The sequence below is a fragment of the Branchiostoma floridae genome, chromosome 13 (genome assembly GCF_000003815.2).
Source record: "Branchiostoma floridae strain S238N-H82 chromosome 13, Bfl_VNyyK, whole genome shotgun sequence".
Taxonomy (NCBI): domain Eukaryota; kingdom Metazoa; phylum Chordata; class Leptocardii; order Amphioxiformes; family Branchiostomatidae; genus Branchiostoma; species Branchiostoma floridae.
In genome coordinates this window covers 14,504,539-14,523,062 of record NC_049991.1, presented here as the reverse complement: position 1 = coordinate 14,523,062, position 18,524 = coordinate 14,504,539, and the positions used below count along the sequence as shown (strand labels likewise).

Below are 18,524 nucleotides of genomic sequence, written 5' to 3'. Positions count from 1 at the left end.
TGTCGAATTGTCGCTAAAAAGGCGTGGGTAAAACTAGGTAAAAACGGACAGGAAACGTTAAATATTAAGTATTTAGCATGATCATAAAGTTACTGGATATTCTGAAATAATGTGTTGTACTGTTCCTATGATGTTTCAGTATATCTTAAGTTTATGCAACATTTCCGGGGCGTAATAGCCCCGAACGCGCTCAGAAAATATGAAATATTCGGAACGTGTTTTGTCTCCAAAGAGTCCTAGAACGTACCATTTCTTGGAATCCGGATATGCGACATGATTATATGGTCTATTCTTGACTCCTGAAATTATCCGGATTTATACGAAATATTCGGAACGTGATTTGTATCCAAAGAGTCCGAAAACGTTCCATTACTGGAAATCCGGATATGAGACGTAATTATTTGGTCCCGTTCCGGACTCCTGAAATTATCCGGATATATACGAAATATTCGGAACGTGTTTTGTCTCCAAAGAGTCCGAAAACGTTCCATTACTGGAAATCCGGATATGAGGCAGGAATTAAATGGTCCCGTTCCGGACTCCTGAAATTATCCGAAAACGTAGGGGAGTCATGTCAGATTTCGTCAATATATTGTCCGGATATATCCAGAAACGGTCCCGATCCGGATGTATACAAACATAGAAACGTCCGGAAATGACACCCTTTCGCACAGTGTTCCCCTACTATTGTATATTAACCCTCTCAGCACGAAAAGCCATTTTCGTGGCTTTCCCGTAAACCGCGAGAAGCCACGTACGGGGCTTCGTACGTCACGTTTTGGATTTTGAACTCCCTGCCCACCATCATGACGAATCCCACAACTAGAACGCTGGTAATTGTAAGAGAACCAATCAATCAGAAAACATACAGCATTTTGACTTCATTCAAACCTTATTTGAACGTAATCCAGACGCTAGATAATCATGAGTGCTTCAGGGGCCTCGTCGGCCGATAATGAAGATTTAGTGGAGGCTCCCACCAGCGGGGAAAGTGACGAACAACAAGGTAAACAACGGGGTTTTTTTGGTTGAATATTGGCTGTAGTCTCTTCATGCCAGGTTTGCGGTTTCGTACTGCTAATATCTAGCTGCATTTTACAGGTTTGCGATAGCAAAACCTGTTCTGTTTTACTTTTTTCAAATTTTTTTTTTTCAAATTTTTTTTTTTTAGATATTGTCAGAGCTTGTAGTTATACTTATGTGAACATATAAATGAAAGTGGTTGGAAGTTGTACTATTTTTTAAATAATATTACTACAATTTTTCCTCAACAAAACAACAATTTCACATGATAATACAACAATACAATTGTTCAACAACAAAACATGTGATTATTATAAACTATATTTTGGTTTTCTCCCCAGCATCCAGCAGTGACAACATCGATGAAGATGATGAGCAGTGTGAAGATGTTTGATGCCCATCACATAATACCAGCATTGCTCTTGTATTATAATGTATTTCTGTGTAGTTTCAGGATAAATAAAGTATGTTTTTGCCCCTGAATGGACTTTTTATTTTGTGAGACATGTTTTTGTTTTGTTTTGCATATTGTGTTTTTGTTTATTGTTATTACTATTACTACTATCTGATTGATGGTATGATGTTTATTTTGCTTTTATTGGAAAGGCCAGTCTGTGAGCTTTCCAGAAATATATAGTTTTCCTAGTCTACTCCTTACATAGCAGCTGTAATAATAATTAACAAAAAGTACTAATTGACACCTATATAGACTGAAATTATATGTCGTATATGGTATACAGGAAAAAATTTTATGACGTGCTGAGAGGGTTAATAACAACTGTGCAGAAGACAGACTGTTGCAATATTTCCAAACAAGAGTAAGCTAGCACACAATGTTCTTATCTGTTCTAATTCTAACATGAGAGTGTAAAGGATTTCAGCAATATTTTGTGTGATATAATCTCATAATTTTGCTGAGTAAAGTTCAGTCAATGACTCTTTGCAACCCAGTTTGCAATGACTACCAACTGCCTTTCTCTGTTAGATACAATATGTCATTCAACATACCAAATCTGAATCCAAGTATGCAATTTTGTTACTTTTCTTTCATTTTTTTCTGAACACTGCAAGTGCAAGTTGTTATTACGTTCTGAGCTCTGGATATTCATCTTTAAAGTTGACATTTCCAGTGGGATACAGTCATGATTCTGTAAATATTTCAACTCGCATAGCACATATTTTTGGCTACATGAAGCCCAGCTAGAAAATGTAAATTGTACTTGGATTTCTGAAAAATGAATCAATACTATATCATATGAGTACAGACATCTTCAGGTTAAGTTTCTGTACACATTGTATGTAACAGGGGCTACAAATCTAAAGAGACATATTACTGGATGAAGATATATTGCTCCCAAAGTTTTATGACAGCTGTTTCTTATATTCCTCACTCTGAGATGAAATGTCTTCCCAACATTGAAAGGAATATCAAGTGGCATGTACACAATCATAGGAAGTGTCAATATTTCCTGTTGAATTGTTACAAGTCTAAAGAGTTCACATGAAGTACACACCTAGGTAATCTTTGCTAGTAAATGCCCAGGGCAAAATCTGTGAGCTGTTACTCACGTGGTCCTTTCCTGACAGTATCACAGGTTTGCAGTGTCCTTACAGGGATTTTGTCTCCCAGGTTTACAAATGGAAGTAGCACCTCAGACAATGGTAATGATAGGCATCGCTTTTATCAAATCAGTGCATGCATGTTCCATCCTTATTGATGGCTACATGGTAAGTAAGATGGACATTTTATGCAGTGCAGGTGAAAATCTAGGTTGTAAAATTTGTTATCAAAACAGCCAGACATGGAATGGATGTAGCAGTACAGTACCAATTACTACAGGTAAACATACCATGATTGAGAAAGTCGCTTGTGAAAAAAGTTTAAAGTTTGTCAACTGCAAAGAAGTTGGTCTACGCGGTAAAAAAACATGGCGTTGCAATTACAAATGTATCTTTCTACTTCTTTGTGTTTCTATTTCTTGAAACAAGAAATCAAACACCTTCTACTTCCATGAAATATGTGGAGTTTTGATAAATTTCTTAATGCCACTGCTCCAGCCTTATTTTGCAATATAACAATTGATGCCCAGCATGTCCAAGGTCTCCTCGATGCGCCAAATTGAGGTCATTGACCTCACCAAGCAGGCCAGTTGTCTATGGACAGTACTTTCAGGAAAGGTAATTTTGGTACCTGAATATGTTGCCCAAAATTGCCAAGTATCTTCAAAGTTTGTAATTACAAATATACATGTACAATACAACTACCCATATACACAAATCGAACAGATCTAGAGTTTGATTCAAAAGGATCTTGAGTTATAGATATAAACACATAATATACACAACCAAAAACAATACCCCTGAATGTAGATGAACCTATTTCCTGGCTTTTAAGTAAGTACTGACCATCTAAAAGTAAAACTCTACTTTGAGAGATGTGCACTTTTTACAAAGAAGAATACTACAACCTCGGAAACATTGTAAAAATTCTTTTTTTTATTTTTAGCGCTCAGCTGTGGTTCAGATCCAGGGCTCGAAATACTACTTATTGTGCAGGTTAGTGCAGGTAAAATTGGAGCTATGCAGGTATTTCTGGTGTCCACCTGTACCTAACCTGTACTGGTCCATGTACTGGGTCTATACATAAATGTCATACATGTATAATGTAGGTGTATGTGGATTGTTATTAGCTGCATTGACTGTTACCACCTATAAAGTATAGAAGAAAAAATAGTAATGGCTCCTGAACAATTTTAGTAGGATCCAATATATAATATTATATACTTCCCAAATTCAGAGTGGTGCAGGTAAAATTTGTCTGGTGCAGGTCATTTTCAGAGTTACCTGCACCAGTGCAGGTATGCAGAAAAAAGTATTTCGAGCCCTGAGATCCCATGCAGTAAAGGTTCCATTATATTACTGGTAAGTCTCATTTAAGCCGTGGAAAGACTTCCATGTACATGTATGTTGTGGTGATGGACTGGACGGGGTCACTTAGGGTGGATATAGGATTACGCAGGAGACAGTCTAGAAACCCTTTTATCCTTAGTTCATTACACAGAGAATCACTGGGCACCCGGGGCAGTCTTTTAATGTCCTTAGAGTGTACAGGGCACTGTTAGTTCTGCCCCAAGTATCCACTTCGGAGCCATTTACCTAGATTGAACACTTAATCATGTTAAGAAGATTGAACTTGTCAACTTTGATGATAAACAGTTACCGTAGCTTCAGTTGAACTTTGAAGCTCCGCAGCCCATTTTAACAGGACCCAGAAAAATACAGGATCAAGTCACATGTAGTCATCAATGAAGGCTTTTCCTTGATATACTTATCCCATATTAAGCTACTTTGGAGGATGGCATTTTGGAAAGTCGTAGCTGAGGACTAGGGATGAAACATAACCTCAAAAGATTACTAATGGTAGATGGCTGAACAACAATCACAGAAAAAAAATTGTTAGTAGTACAGATCATTGGAAAATAATTTATTTTTAAATTCCAAGTCTCTTTGGACTCACACTATTAAAATAATATCAAATAAAAAAAAGTGTTTCTTCTACCTTTTCTTTAAGGTGTTAGTGGTAGGCATCACTCCTTTCTGGACTTAAAGATAGACCTCATTTCACCAGAAAACCAGTCTTCTTCTTTAGTCTTTTTGACAATTATGTTTGGCACGGAAGCATTTCTCCTGGTGTTTATGTTAATTCTGTGCTCCTTTCCACCTTAAATCCAATGGCCTCCGCATTTTACATTCAATTTCCTTAAGCAACAGCGCTATTCTTGAAAGTCATTTTCTATTCGAAAAGTGTCGTCAGCATCCATTAGTTCCTCAGTAATGGCAGCTTAGGAGGAGGAAAAGAGGTGACCATTAACTAATGGAAAGCTGTTAGACGTATTTCACGGGAAGCCCAAAACCAAGTCCCAGATGTTTTCGTTAAAGACTAGTATTACTGAGCAACATGATTATGTCACTTTTCAAAGCCATTACAAGTAAATGCTAGCTATAACAAAATGTCATGATGGTAATAAAAATAATTTTCCTAAAACTACTGACAATCATTTGTGTGGCTGTTAAAAATTTCTGCACCTACTAGTTAATATCAACTTCTTTTATTACTTAGTTCAAGATTGTATATGTTGCAATGATATAAAACTTGTTGAAAGAATAAATTAAAATTATTATAATTGTCTTTTGGATTGAATCAGCTCAGCCATCAATAATACCTAGACATATCAAATGTCAGTTTAGATCCACTTGTACTTATCCTACAAAATCTCTATTGAGCATTAGAGCATTAAAAACTTATTGCCTATCAATAATTGATTTGTTATAAATTTTTGATTGATTAAATGAGGTCAGTTCATTGGTAGAATTGGGTCGACTGTTTGGTTGTTTCCACTTCACAAAACAAAACAGATTTTTGTCATCTGTTTAATAGAACTTATTAAATTTTGATATGTGTGTGTCAAGAATAAAAGTAAGCAAATGTTACACCTACAGTATGTGTAGAATGATGTTTCAATTTGTGATCTTTAAGTCAAGAGATACCACTAAGAGAAACTGATGTACTGCTATTCTTGTTACTGAATTGGGGTAATGATGAACAAATGTACAATCTAATTATCGCAGTTTATATGCATGGAACTGTAAGAGGCGAGTAGAAACAGTCTCTTGGCTCCAGGGATTCGAACCCACACCAAACCTGGGCTGCCAGCTCACCAACCCAACACCACTAACCACTATGCCAGAAGGTTGGACCCTTTGGAATGTTTGGCGGAGCTTGAACCCCACTGTTACAGTATTATAATACAAATGTATAGGCTCGTTGAGTTGAAACAGTGTTCATGCAGTCATACATTGTACCATGTATTATCATGTGCAATGCAAAACAGCCATGTCCAGAAATTGCCCTCAGTCAGTGTGTTTAGGATATGTTTCTGTCAGTACAGAACAAGATTATCTATGGTCAAGTGGAAGTTAGATTAGAACCTATGAGCGGAATGATTAATCATAATATTGATTTAACCTCTGATCCTGTTTCCTAAAGTGGACTTACATGTAGTGCTTGCAATGATAAACGACCTGTGCTTTATTTGTGTTAAAACATTTACTGTTATCTTTTGTATGGACATTAAACAAAAAGTAAGAATTGTTTTTGTATAAAAGGTCAGGTTTTATCACTTTGTAGCTCATAACAGTCAGGTAAACCATTTCCATTCTTTGTGACAATCATTGGGTATACATGTCATTAGAGATGCAGTATGCATGTAGTGTTTCATTCATAATATTACTTGTTTGTATTGAATATCATTTTGCTATCTTGCTATCTCAAAGACTGATAATACTTTATCAAATATGATGACAGCACATGAAGGAGTGAGGCTCAGGTGATTGTGGCAACTGTCCCTAACCCAGAGGCTCTGGGCTCATTTTTCTGTCAAACTACCAATCTTGTGCCCTTGGGAAACTTTCCTCACTCCACCCGGTGTAAAAATTGGTACCACAGTTTAAGGGTGGGAAAAGGCGGTGTGAGGGGAGGGTTCTAGGGCTCTACCTTCCAACACCGTGCCTTTGACACAATGGATAACACTCACTGCCCCAACAGCCTCAAAGGCCAACTGAAGAAACTAAAACTGAATGCTGAAATTGATAAACACCAGGTAATGACTGAGTTAGCCATTACACAGAGCAGCTAGCTGTTAGAGAGACCATTTGGATTTGCAGTCTTGAAAGTAAAGATTTACAAAACTGCCTACTGGTCATAATGGCTAGCTATTATTGCTCCCACTGAGTGGACTGACTTCAGCGAAATAAGTGCCTGAAGACTAGACTTTGAAATGTAAACAGCTTCTGTCTCAAAACGTGATTAACATGACTGATATGTTCATTTACAGGCCAGGCCTTGGGGAAGAGGGAATAAGCTGGAAAATTCATGCAAACAGCATTTTTTAGTGACAATGTTCAGCCTTATTTGGTTGACACTTTTTAATCACACCAAATATTTTTGACTGGCCTTATTGGAAATGGTTGCAGCAAATTAAACTTTAACAAAATGCAGTCTTGTGCATATTTACACTTTGCAGTAAAAATACAGAGCTGTCAATGTTTCACTTAACACCATTCCCGAGTTTGTTTTCAGAGTGTTTTCAGGGTTGTGCAAACCTTGTGAGTACACAAGATAAAGACGACCTCAGTACAGTACATTAAATCATCAGTGTCAGTCACTGTCTTCGCTCATAAATGCTAACATCACTTGCCAAACCACAGAATCAAAATACTGCCTTTAACTTCCATACACTCGTAAGTCTTTGAAAACACGAAGCTAGGTTTACACCCAGTTGAAAGTGGATTTGAGGCAGGTTTGCATAGAGACAAATGTATTTACATTTTCCTTCTGGCAGTGTTTGTCTTGGGGCTATAACTCCATCTGTACTAGATAAGAACTTAAGAGGACTTCATGATCCCATTTGAAATGTCAGCAAAGTTTTAAAGTGCTTTAAAACATTGTGAGCATGACATCAAATGTTCCTGAATGTGATCTGATAGCTCTACTTTTCTAGTAGATTGGAAAGACTTAGCTATGATTCATGGAGTTTATAATAGGTTTAAGTTCAATATACACAAGTGAGTACGCAAAAACATTCAAATACAGTCAAACCTGCCCAAGCGACCACCTCTTCTTAGCGACCACCTGGCCATTACGACTGATTTTTCTCGATCCCAAAAATTTTCCCCATTGATGTAAGCATTTAGCGACCTCTTCACAATGACCACCTGGCCAACGCGACCGCCAAAAATTGAGACCAAATCCCTAACGACCGCATTATTTTCAAATCTTGAGGTGTCATCGATTTTCAATGATAACTAGCGCTATTTTGTGCCAAATTCGGCCAGTTTGCATTGGATTTTGACTACCATTAAGTTTTGTTCAAATAAAGCAGCAGTGGATCCATGTGCGTGTACTTGCTATTTGCCATTAAACACAACAAAAACCATTTAAAGTATGTCTCAGGCATGTTGTGAGTCGATATTCTTCTATAGAAGTTCTAACCAACCACCTGACCAAATTGACCGCTTTTGCCCAGTCCCCCGGGTGGTCGTCTTGGGCAGGTTTGACTGTACCAACATTGTATAACACTTCATCAACCATTAAACTGCAAAATTGAACCGCATGACTCTGAAGAAGCTGCACATTGTCTAAACCTGGAAAGATGGTGGGAAATTATAGTGATGAGGAGTATGACTGGGCATTTGAGTAGTAACAATTTAACTTGTTCCTCAAAGGAAAATATTTATTGTTTACATAAGTTATAGTAATAACATACTGTGTTTATGTTAGCGACAAGGAAAAAAGTAGTTACGGGCTTTTGCCCAGATTGTTATGGCTGGAATGGAATGATCAAAATACTAGAGCTGCACTCAAGTGTGTATCACAAAATTTAATCCAAATGTCTCTGCCATTGGAACTAACTTAGCAATACTTTCCACTATAGAAAATAATTACAATAAATGAACAAGAAAATAGTTGTCGCTGGAAGGTATAAGATGTTAATATGTATAGTCTTGAGAATGCAGATTGACTGCATACTTTGGTTGTTTGGCATATGTGTCATAACATTTTCATAACTGCCAAGATAGTTTATGAACAGCAAATTCCGTGCAGAAAACCAACAGCAAACAAGTCAAAAACTGTCATCAACACCACAGACTCCAGCCTCTATCTTGATTTTAATATCTGTATGTCAAGATTTTTTTAGTTTCTATACATGTACGTGAAGAGCTGAAATCAATTTGGAGACATGAATTTAAATCTTTCAGTGTGGAGTTATGAAATTAATATTTAAACTCTGCCTACCCTAAAGCACTGTCAACAGGCCCCATCAATGATAAACAGCCTTATTATTGGAGTTATTTATTGACATACGTTTATCATAGAAAGTCTGAATGGTCGTAATTTCAGATGTCACACTGTTTCAAAAGGATGAGATGTTATCTGGTTATTGACTGTACACGAGTGCTCTCCGATGTATCCCATAGGACGCACTACAGCAGATTAAAATGTTGGCCTCCTGGGGTTGAATATGATGATTGTATCTTGTAGAAAAGTAAGTCTTTGAGGTTGGTAATGCGCAATATAACACACTGGAATTCAAACATCTAAAACTTCAAGCTAGCTATATTTTGAAGATTAAGCCAGCAACTTGCATGTCTCAGTTTTTCTTCTGCGCATGTTCAGACACTGTAAATGTCATACAAGTAACATCAACTCTCAGAATTCCACTGGGTGCAATAAAAAAAAATTACTCCTTTTGAGGCCTTCTCAGGATTGTCTTGAACACTGAAATATCTAAAATGTATAAACCTTAGGATTACTGATGCTGCATTGGTATTGTCTTTAAATCACTTTAAATTTAATGTACTTTTCTCATGTGGTGACATTATTCATACATGTAGGGCAGAATTAAGAGCGTTGATGTTATCTCCAAGGCAATCACTTTAGAAAGAAAAGTTAAGAACTACATATGCCTGGTACCATCCAGTCTGAACTTCATCTCATGGGTCAAGACTGTGGTCTGATGAGCAATATTGCCCAGAGCACTGCATTACGACCAAAAACTCATTTCCTGCATTCTGGAAAAGTCTCCAGCTTGGCACTTAGCACTTAGCACTCACCATTGCCAATGGCAGCAAACAAAATCACCATAAGTTTGACTTCCCTGGCTCTGTGTTGATTTGCAAATGATACGTCATTGTGAGAAGTACTGTAAATTTATTTTAAGTTCGTGGGGATTTAATTTCGCGGCAGCGGGAAAAAGGACTTTTTTCGGTGGTTTTAAGTTCGCAGTAGCACCATGCACTGTAGTCTCTAACTGCCATGGAAAAATGTTCACGGTGGTTTTTAATTTGCAGTGAATCAGCCACCGTGGAAACCGCAAACATTAAACCACTGCGAAAGTTTCTGCATTTACAGTATTTCTAGCTGTATGAAAATCATAATGCCCATGAGGTGTCTCAAGCTAAATCTTTTGTTAAATCAACTGCCAATAAACACTTGTTGCTGATTAACATGATACCAGTAAAGACTGAAGTGTTGTGACAGTAAAATGAATTGCAAGCAACAAGGTACTTGAATGATGTCCTCAGTCAAGAGGCAGTGACATGAATATTTCAACAATCTGTCAGTCCTGTTATCTTCATGTAATCATTTCCCAGCCTGTCAAGTCTACTCTAATGATTGTTAGACCGGAAGGGCCTCTTTTGTCAAGCCTGAATCTACATTGAAAAACAAAAGTACAAAGTCATGCTTGTAAAAAAATTAGATACTCAATTAAGATCTAGTCTCCCAGCAAGCCTAATTGATACATTTTCAGAAGAAATGGCAATATTAGAGAATCCAGCAATACAAGAGGGTCTGCATGGGGGATCCTAGCAATTCCAGCAATCTTAAAATTGGTATGTTGACATGTTATTGTGAAAGGTTTTGTGAATGGTTTGTGTGTGTGGCAAAACTAGTCTGTGAATTGCTGACACAACAGGATAGAATCTGGTGTTTGACAAAAAAAATCTGTCAATGGTCGACAATGAAATTAAATGAATTCAGGATAAGAAAAGTGTGCTATGTAGAATTATTCTCTGACAACACTTCATGTTGCTTTAAGGTGGGCCAGCAAATATCAACAGTGAATAAAAATAGCTTGCTACTCCTCACAGAAAAATGCATGCAGCCTCTCTTACAAGTGAAATCACCATTCATGTCACAGTCACAGCAAGCTTGAAATGTTATGGTGTTTGGCAGTCAGTGTGTTGTAAACATACCAAAGGTTTGTGAACCAAAACAACACCAAGGAATCATTCAAAATTGAGTCCAGACATCAGAAAAATACATCAATGAATGTGAGCTTATTTGACATTAAATGGATATTGTGGAATTTTCTTATCTTTTACTTCATTTAATCTTCAAATTAGGTACTCACTACCATGGCTACGTCCACTAGTTTATGATTTACTTCCTTGTCACCTTGGCAATGTCATTTGGCCCAGCAATGACCCCATTATGCCACAACAAAGTCAGAAGCAAAATGTATTAAGTTATCAATGGTTCCCTCAAAAGGTGGGTATGGCAAAGCTCCTTTTGTTGTGTCAACACGCATCCCAAGATCAATGTGTCAAGATGTAAAGAAAACAGGCTTTTCCTTTTGTCACGACATCAGCAATGACACGCAATACAGAAACACTGACACACAAAAATGTACACCGTCTGTTAAAGGTCAAATCACTTCGGAAGGAAACCAGTGAAAACAGTAGAGTTTTTACATAACATAATATAATAACAAAGTATACTAACGGTGAAGTCTACATATATCGCATGAAAGTTTTTGATTTGGGTGCAATCGTCAAGTGTTGTGACGACTTATATCAATGGTTTATTCAAGCATACATATACATACATACATGGACATACTAAAACAACGTTGCAGCCTTTCATACAATGCTGTAAAACTGGCTGAATTAAGTTAGTTTTAGTCTTAAAAACATCTTAATATATACAATATAACATATTTAACAATAATTGCTGCACACAAAGGCTTACATGAGCAGTAATCAAGATTCCATGTAGTAGTCATGTGACTATAAACAGGCTATAAATCAGTATTTAAGAGTGAGGACAAGTATGGAATAGCACTGTTTCTGTACCTATCATGTCTGGCAAAAGGTATGCTAAGCTCGAGCCCTCGTTTTAAGTCTCTGTTGTGAACTTCATTACGGGTAAAATTTGGGACTTAAAATTTGTTACACACACAAATTTTGACAAAACACGCGCGGCTGTTGCTGAGCAAGTCGAGTATTCTACGCCTTTTCCGCGCGCCTTGCAGTAGTGTTGACACAATGGCACAACACTTGTACAGAGTACACATGGAAACGTTCGTTACTGAGCACACACCCAACAAAGCTCACAAAAGTAGTAGACGTGGCCTTACTTGTGGTTACTCTGTTCTCTGGTAAATTCGACGTGATCATCCGCCCTCTTCTTGCGGGGTCTCTTCTTCCCAGACGCCGAACGGGACTTCGGGCTACGCCCCTTTGATCCCGCTTCGGGCATCTGTCGAGGCCTAACTGACATCTTGCTGGCTCTTTAAACTGCTTACACTAGATTTACGTTGATCCTATTACTTGAACTTGCGAGGAACGGGCTGTTCAAGAGGCTTGCCGACAAGGCGCCGCTCTGCAACAAGTGGAAAGCTGGTGTCAGCTCCCCGTGCTCGGTTTGTCTGACTCTCGCGGATCCCGTTCGCTCGATCGAATCCCAGAACCCGGAAGTCTCTGGAATCGTCCAAAGCCGAGAAGGGGTGGGAAGGATAGGAGGGAATGTTTTGGAACTCCATTTTGTAGAGCATGGGATGATGTCAAAATGAATAAAAGTATTTTAAATAATAAAAGGATTGTATATTTACAATATGTGCACACACGTATATTTTTAAGTACGTCAAGACAAATTCTTCTTTGTAGACTGACATCAAAATATAACGGTACCCCTTTTGCAGAAAGCGTTCCGTAGTTCTAACTTTCAGGCGTAATCAAAACTCACAGTAAAATACGCCTGACGACAGAAAGGTAAGAGAAATAGATTTTCTGCTTCGAATGATAAATTGCCAACTTTAATTTGTGTTGCACTAAAACACAAAACATACAATGCGGTCCGGTGTCCGTTTTGCCAAAAACCTCTCATCCATCATTTCTTGGGGCGGTTAAGGAACAGTTCATTCAACATCGGTACGTATACCACTGTTAAACACATTCCCCTCATATAACATAACTTGTGCCATTTTTTTTTTTTTTTTTTTTTTGCAACCAACGATATAGATCAGTGCTGGCGATCTTATTCCTGCTCGGGCCATAGATTTGCATGTGTGAGTCCCCTGTTGGTGACTAGTGTGTGCTTCACCGTACCATCCGATGACATCTCGTGTACAATGGTGTAGGCGGAACAATCCTCTGGTACTCAAAACGCTCTGGGGTAAAAGTGTAATATGCACTATCTCGTAACGCTCAACAATATAGCTGCCAAGCTACCAGATACCGTAATTTGATTGATGCCATAGAGGTTGTAGACTGTTGCTGCTGTTGCTGTTAGTATTAGTACAGTATTGCAGTAATCTCAATAAGTAAATGATTCATAAATAAACAACCTACCATCCCTAGCTACAGCTAGTTTCCAAGCAGATTCCCGGCGGCATATAAGATAGTATCAAAGTCCGCCAAGAAGTGTAACCGGCCATAGGAGGTCTTCCGGTCGCATACACACTCCTAGGCCGGCTTCACTCCTCTGCCAGATTTTGATACTATCGTATGCTACCGTAGGATCTGCTTGGAGATTACCTACAGCCTCAAAAAGGCTAATAGACCCTTAGCTTTAAAGAAAAAACACATAACGTTATAGACTACAATAGTCTCCAGTAGCTATAGCGTGCAGCATATCGACATCTGCATCGCTTCAACCCAGTCACGTGGGCGTGCTTGTGTCTTCTGTGATAGCTAATCTCAGCGCCGTTTTGTAACGAACATTTAACGCGCCGCGATCCATTTAAGACGAACTCCTCCCGAGCAACAAGGTGATCTGCGTGGGTAGGTTTAACGGATTGCATTGTTTCTCGTAACTCACATTTCATCTCGAAAGCTGCGTCAGATAGATATCCCATGTTCTCGTAAATTCGCACCCTCCGACTTGCAAGGTATCACCAATGTCGTCCGAGAACGATGATAAAATATCATTCCGAGAAATCTCGAAAAATAGAAATCAAAATGGATGTATTACGCATTTAACTTTCTCGGAAAAGCTCTCTCGGGATGCGAATGAATCGTAAAAGCAACCTCAGGGCTATCATTTATTAGATTTGATAAAAACAAATGAAGCCACTATTGCAATACATGGCAAACCCAGGCAGCCTAGCTGATATTGGGTGCCATCACATACATACATTTACAGTTCTCATAGACTGCCTATAGTTTACTCAAATGAAATCAAATACGTATACAATGTGATCACGGTATTGCCAGGTGAAGTCATTTCCTTTTCTTCCCCCACGTGCACACTTCTACCTCCACAAACAAAGTCAGGTACCAAATACCAATTTACTCCTGGATGGAGATGTAAACTGCGCTTCCCAAGGACAGAGTCAGAGAGTCTGACCAGTAATACGGAACTTTCAGATGGCGGGTTCATAGCAGATAGATGGAAAAAAGAAGAAAGAAAATAACAAATTCTTGGATAAAAAGAAGCGATTGGGTGCATCGACCCTGGAACATTGCTACTTTTCGGTGTTTACATGAAGGTGTTCCGAATGATGATCGGCAATATTAGAGACGATTAGTAATCTCTTCAATCCTATCAACTGACATATTATGTGACCTTTAACTGGAACTCACAAACCAACCATTGGTGTTGACTGTGAGCTGTCTTTCAGCAGCAAAGCTGTGCGTTGGCAATATTCCAACTGACGCATCTTTAATTCTCTAGCCATCACCCGTAGTTACCTCCGTGGTAAGCTGGCGAAAAGAGAGAGCAAGTGGTAACTATAGAGGCTGTTGATTTTTACTGTCAAGTAAGGCCTTTAGCACCAAGCAGTCCCAACAACATTGACAGCTTGTGGCAGGCAGTAAAGTAAGCCGCCATCATCAACAGGGAAGATTCTAATCAGTGATGGTCACACAACTTCGAGAAAATCGCCCGCAACTGAAATGAATCTAAAGAGCATCAAAGTTTCTGCAAATATCTACATGATTATTTTTCAAATTAAGGATAAATCTAGCTAGTCTGGGTACTATCCTACATGCAGATACATGAGGTTACTCTCCCCCAGAGTATGGGAGCCCGGTAAACTATAGGATGACAGCCAGCTGCAGGCTAAAAACCTATTAGTTGAAGTGAGCGAAATTGATACAGATAACGTTAAGGATCTTCGGTTTTGTAAGAACTTCTTTGATATCAAAGACAGACTATGGTTGAGTATAAGTAGAATGATAACTCTTGGGTAGGGATATATGTTGCGTTCTGCACCAAAGTACTCAGATTGGAGACGGAGATTTCAGGCGACCAGGGAAGCAGTGCGTGGCTGACGCAAGTGCCATAAATACCACGGTTTTACCGGATTTTCTGCGGAAATCCAGAATGCCCTTACCGGCTTATGTTACTGGGAAGCTACACGAGAGATAGATGAGCCCCGCCATGCCCTATAACTTGGCCCATGACTGAACGGGCCGCTCTGCAAATCACTCACAGCGCAGTGGATATGGAAGGGCTTGCGAATGAAGGTTTGGGGGAGGGGGCGGAGCTGACTTCTGTATTCAAGATCATCTGTCTAGAGGGCTTTCTTGCTGGAGTGTAGTAATGACATTTACTATAGAAATACATCAGCACACTTTGTTTTTCGGAACGATAATGTACCATTTGAAGGTCTACATGTATGTATTGAATAACAATCGGAGAAACTTTGAACTAGTAAAGGGTGTTTCTTATTAAATCATTTAGCTATTTATACTGAATTATCCGGGTGTCCGCGCCATAAGTGAATAGACACATGTGGGCATGGATCGTCAGAATGCATTCACAATTCGCTATAAGTCCAAGCAGAAAATAGATAGGCCACCACCAACAGTCAAGTCAAGTCGAAGTTAAGTGAACAACAATTGTAACGGGTACAATGTAAAAAAAAAATATGAAAATATCTTCCAGGTATTTTTCACGTGAGCCACAACACAAAGACACTCCAGACAGTCAACAACGGAGTGCAAATGTTAACATGAATCCACGGCATGATTTTATTTGATGTCTGAGTTTGAGATAGCAACGTATCGTATTAGACGATAGACTAGCTTCAAAGGTTCTTTGGCACCCACGAGGGGGCTACCTGCATCGAGGACGGCGTGTTCATCGGTGGGGGAATAAACTGGCACGTAGACACATTCACAGTTAATCTTTTTATATCTATGTGCTCACGACATTTTGATATATCGTTATCCGTACGCTCTTCTTGAGTTTCTGTTGCTTGACTAGTATATCTCCTTGGTGCTGAACCAACTTCCACCAAAAACGCCCGAAGCTTCAGTCAACTTTTGTATCGGATTACAAACAGAATAACAGAATTCGTCCTAGAAGGAAGGACTGGGTTATCCACATTACATTCGAGAGAAATATGACACTGCTATTGATATACCATTTAGACAAGATTCGTGTAATGATTGGGTACTTTTTGCATTCATTAATGTATTACGGTCCTGGAGACAACTCTCCATATTCTTGTCTACTAGTACCTTGCCCCCCCCCCCCCCAACGACCAGGAAGTCAGGGGACTAGGTAGGTAGGTAGATAATGTATTGTTGCCAAGAGAATTTGTGACGACCTAAGTTAATTTATATCGTGTCTGTGTTAAAGCGCTTTAAAAAGTAGTTTCAGCTGCATGTGTGGTGTGTAACATTAGGCCTATGAAATTTCTTTCAGTACTTGACAACCTATATTAAAGGAAATGTTCTCACTCTAGAGCGACCCTAAAGTTTTTGTCAGAACTCGTGGGAGCTGAAACAATTGTTAAGAATTGTGAAGTCATCACGGACGTGAACTTTGCTGCAAGGAGTTACGGGGCCATGCTTCTGTTGTAGTTTTTCCGATTGCTAACGACACTTTGTTTGCACTGCTGTAGCTCCCATCGCGTGTACTCTCAGTCGTTATGACAGAACTATCGTTAAAAGGAATCCATCTCACGCTCTCCACGTCTTAGGTAGAGGCTCAACACCTCGAAATGATGGACTATATTAGACTTTGCTCTTAAAAGATTCACGTCAGAGCCTTGGACGTGAATCTTTTAAAAGGAAAGTCTAATATACAGTCCCTCATATCTGTGCCTTAGCACGCGTCTTATCGTGCTACTAGTACGAAGACGTAAAGGATACACATCGCCAGTACCCATCAGTAAGTGTTTTGGATGGATAAAACACGGATTTAGACAGTTTGAAGTCAACATCGCCCGAGTCTTCTGCTGTAGCGTTGAACGGTTAGGTAATTTGCTCCGAGAATGTCGCGATTATCTTCAAGCAGATCCTACAGTGGCTTAAGATAGTATCAAAGCTGGCCAAGAAGTACAGCCGGCCAAAGGGAGTCAAACGGGCACCTCTTGGTTGACTACACTCCTTACCCAGTTTGGTACTATCTTATACCATCGTAAGATCTGCTTGGAGATTATGTCACGACAGAACATGCAAACCTCAAAAATTTACAAAAGGTCTGCCGCTTCAACTTCATAAACGGCTCTTGGATAGCAATTGAGAACATACGTCTATGAGCTCACAAACCTGTTTCTACACAGGGCAGCCATGTCGTCGTTAACGTTACGATAGTAGATAACCCTCAAACGCATAGTGAATTACTTATCTATCTCCGCGGCTAATGGGAACAGTGCGGCGTTAGAAAGATTACGGTTATTGTATTTTGAAAACATCCATTTCGCCAGCACAGTGCATCAATCTTAGCACCAGGAAGGTGTTGGTAACTAATGGACGGCGGAACGTTCTCCGACACGGGAAATGAATGACTACGATGCAGGGCACAGCGTGAAAATGACCGCGTCTGGGGGGATTTGAACCCTGGGTTTTAACAACCCTTATCTGTGACAGGGCTATTTATTTCGACGCGGCCAAGGTCAGTGCAGCACCGAGAGCTGCTCTGAATCGGTTAAGCTTCATGTTCATCTTACCCTATTAGTGAAAGAGAATGTTATGAATTAAAGATGAGTAACATTCAGTAAAACGATATATTTCCATAAGAGGATGACCAAAATGAAAAGAGGGTGTTATCAGAACACAACAGCTCTTTGGACAAGGTACTTTAAGGGCAGCCCTAAGGGTACAGGTCTGTTTTTGCAATGGTTGACCCATCATAGTCCGTGGGATGGGACCCGAAATTGACGATATTTGTACCACTAAGAGGGACCAGAGCTACTGGTTAACTTTGGTTATTGCAGAGTTAAAAAAAACCATAGTAGCTCTGGTCCCACTCGGTGGTACAAAAAATCGTCCTGGCCCATGGACTATCACTAGCGTTATGGCCCATGGACTATCACCATGGACTATCACTAGCGCTTCTGTCGGAATGGTAGATATGACTAGATGACAACGCTGGTAGGAGGACCAATTCGGGAGAAAATTCCCCAGATTTGAGAACAACGATCTTGCCATTCCTTTTACTAAAGGGCATGCCCTATTCACTCTTTGTTTGCCTTAGCGATATCTTTTATCTCTTAAAAGAACGCGCTCAAAAATAGCCCGTGTATAAAAGATAAGATGGGGAGACGCCGCCATTCTCTTTTGTATCGAGTTCCGGTGAATAAGCTGCTAATTGAAGCCCGCAGGTGCGCTCTGCCAAACGGTCGCCCCCGCACATAGACAGAAATGATCCCACCGGTCTTAGTTGGTTACTGTCCTATCATACAGGTCATATCCATGCAGAAACG

General features: G+C 39.4%; 1 protein-coding gene across 4 annotated transcripts in view; it reads right to left on the bottom strand.

The window, feature by feature from the left end:
* Positions 1-12,342, bottom strand: part of LOC118428412 (BAI1-associated protein 3-like) — a 94,827-nt gene extending 82,485 nt beyond the window's left edge. For all 4 annotated transcript variants that reach the window (XM_035838458.1, XM_035838454.1, XM_035838459.1 and 1 more), the window contains exon 1: positions 12,003-12,342. In XM_035838458.1, the coding sequence (XP_035694351.1) occupies positions 12,003-12,145 (143 nt within the window). In that variant the 5' untranslated portion in view covers positions 12,146-12,342. The remainder of the gene's footprint in view (positions 1-12,002) is intronic.
* Positions 12,343-18,524: the final 6,182 nt, after the last annotated feature.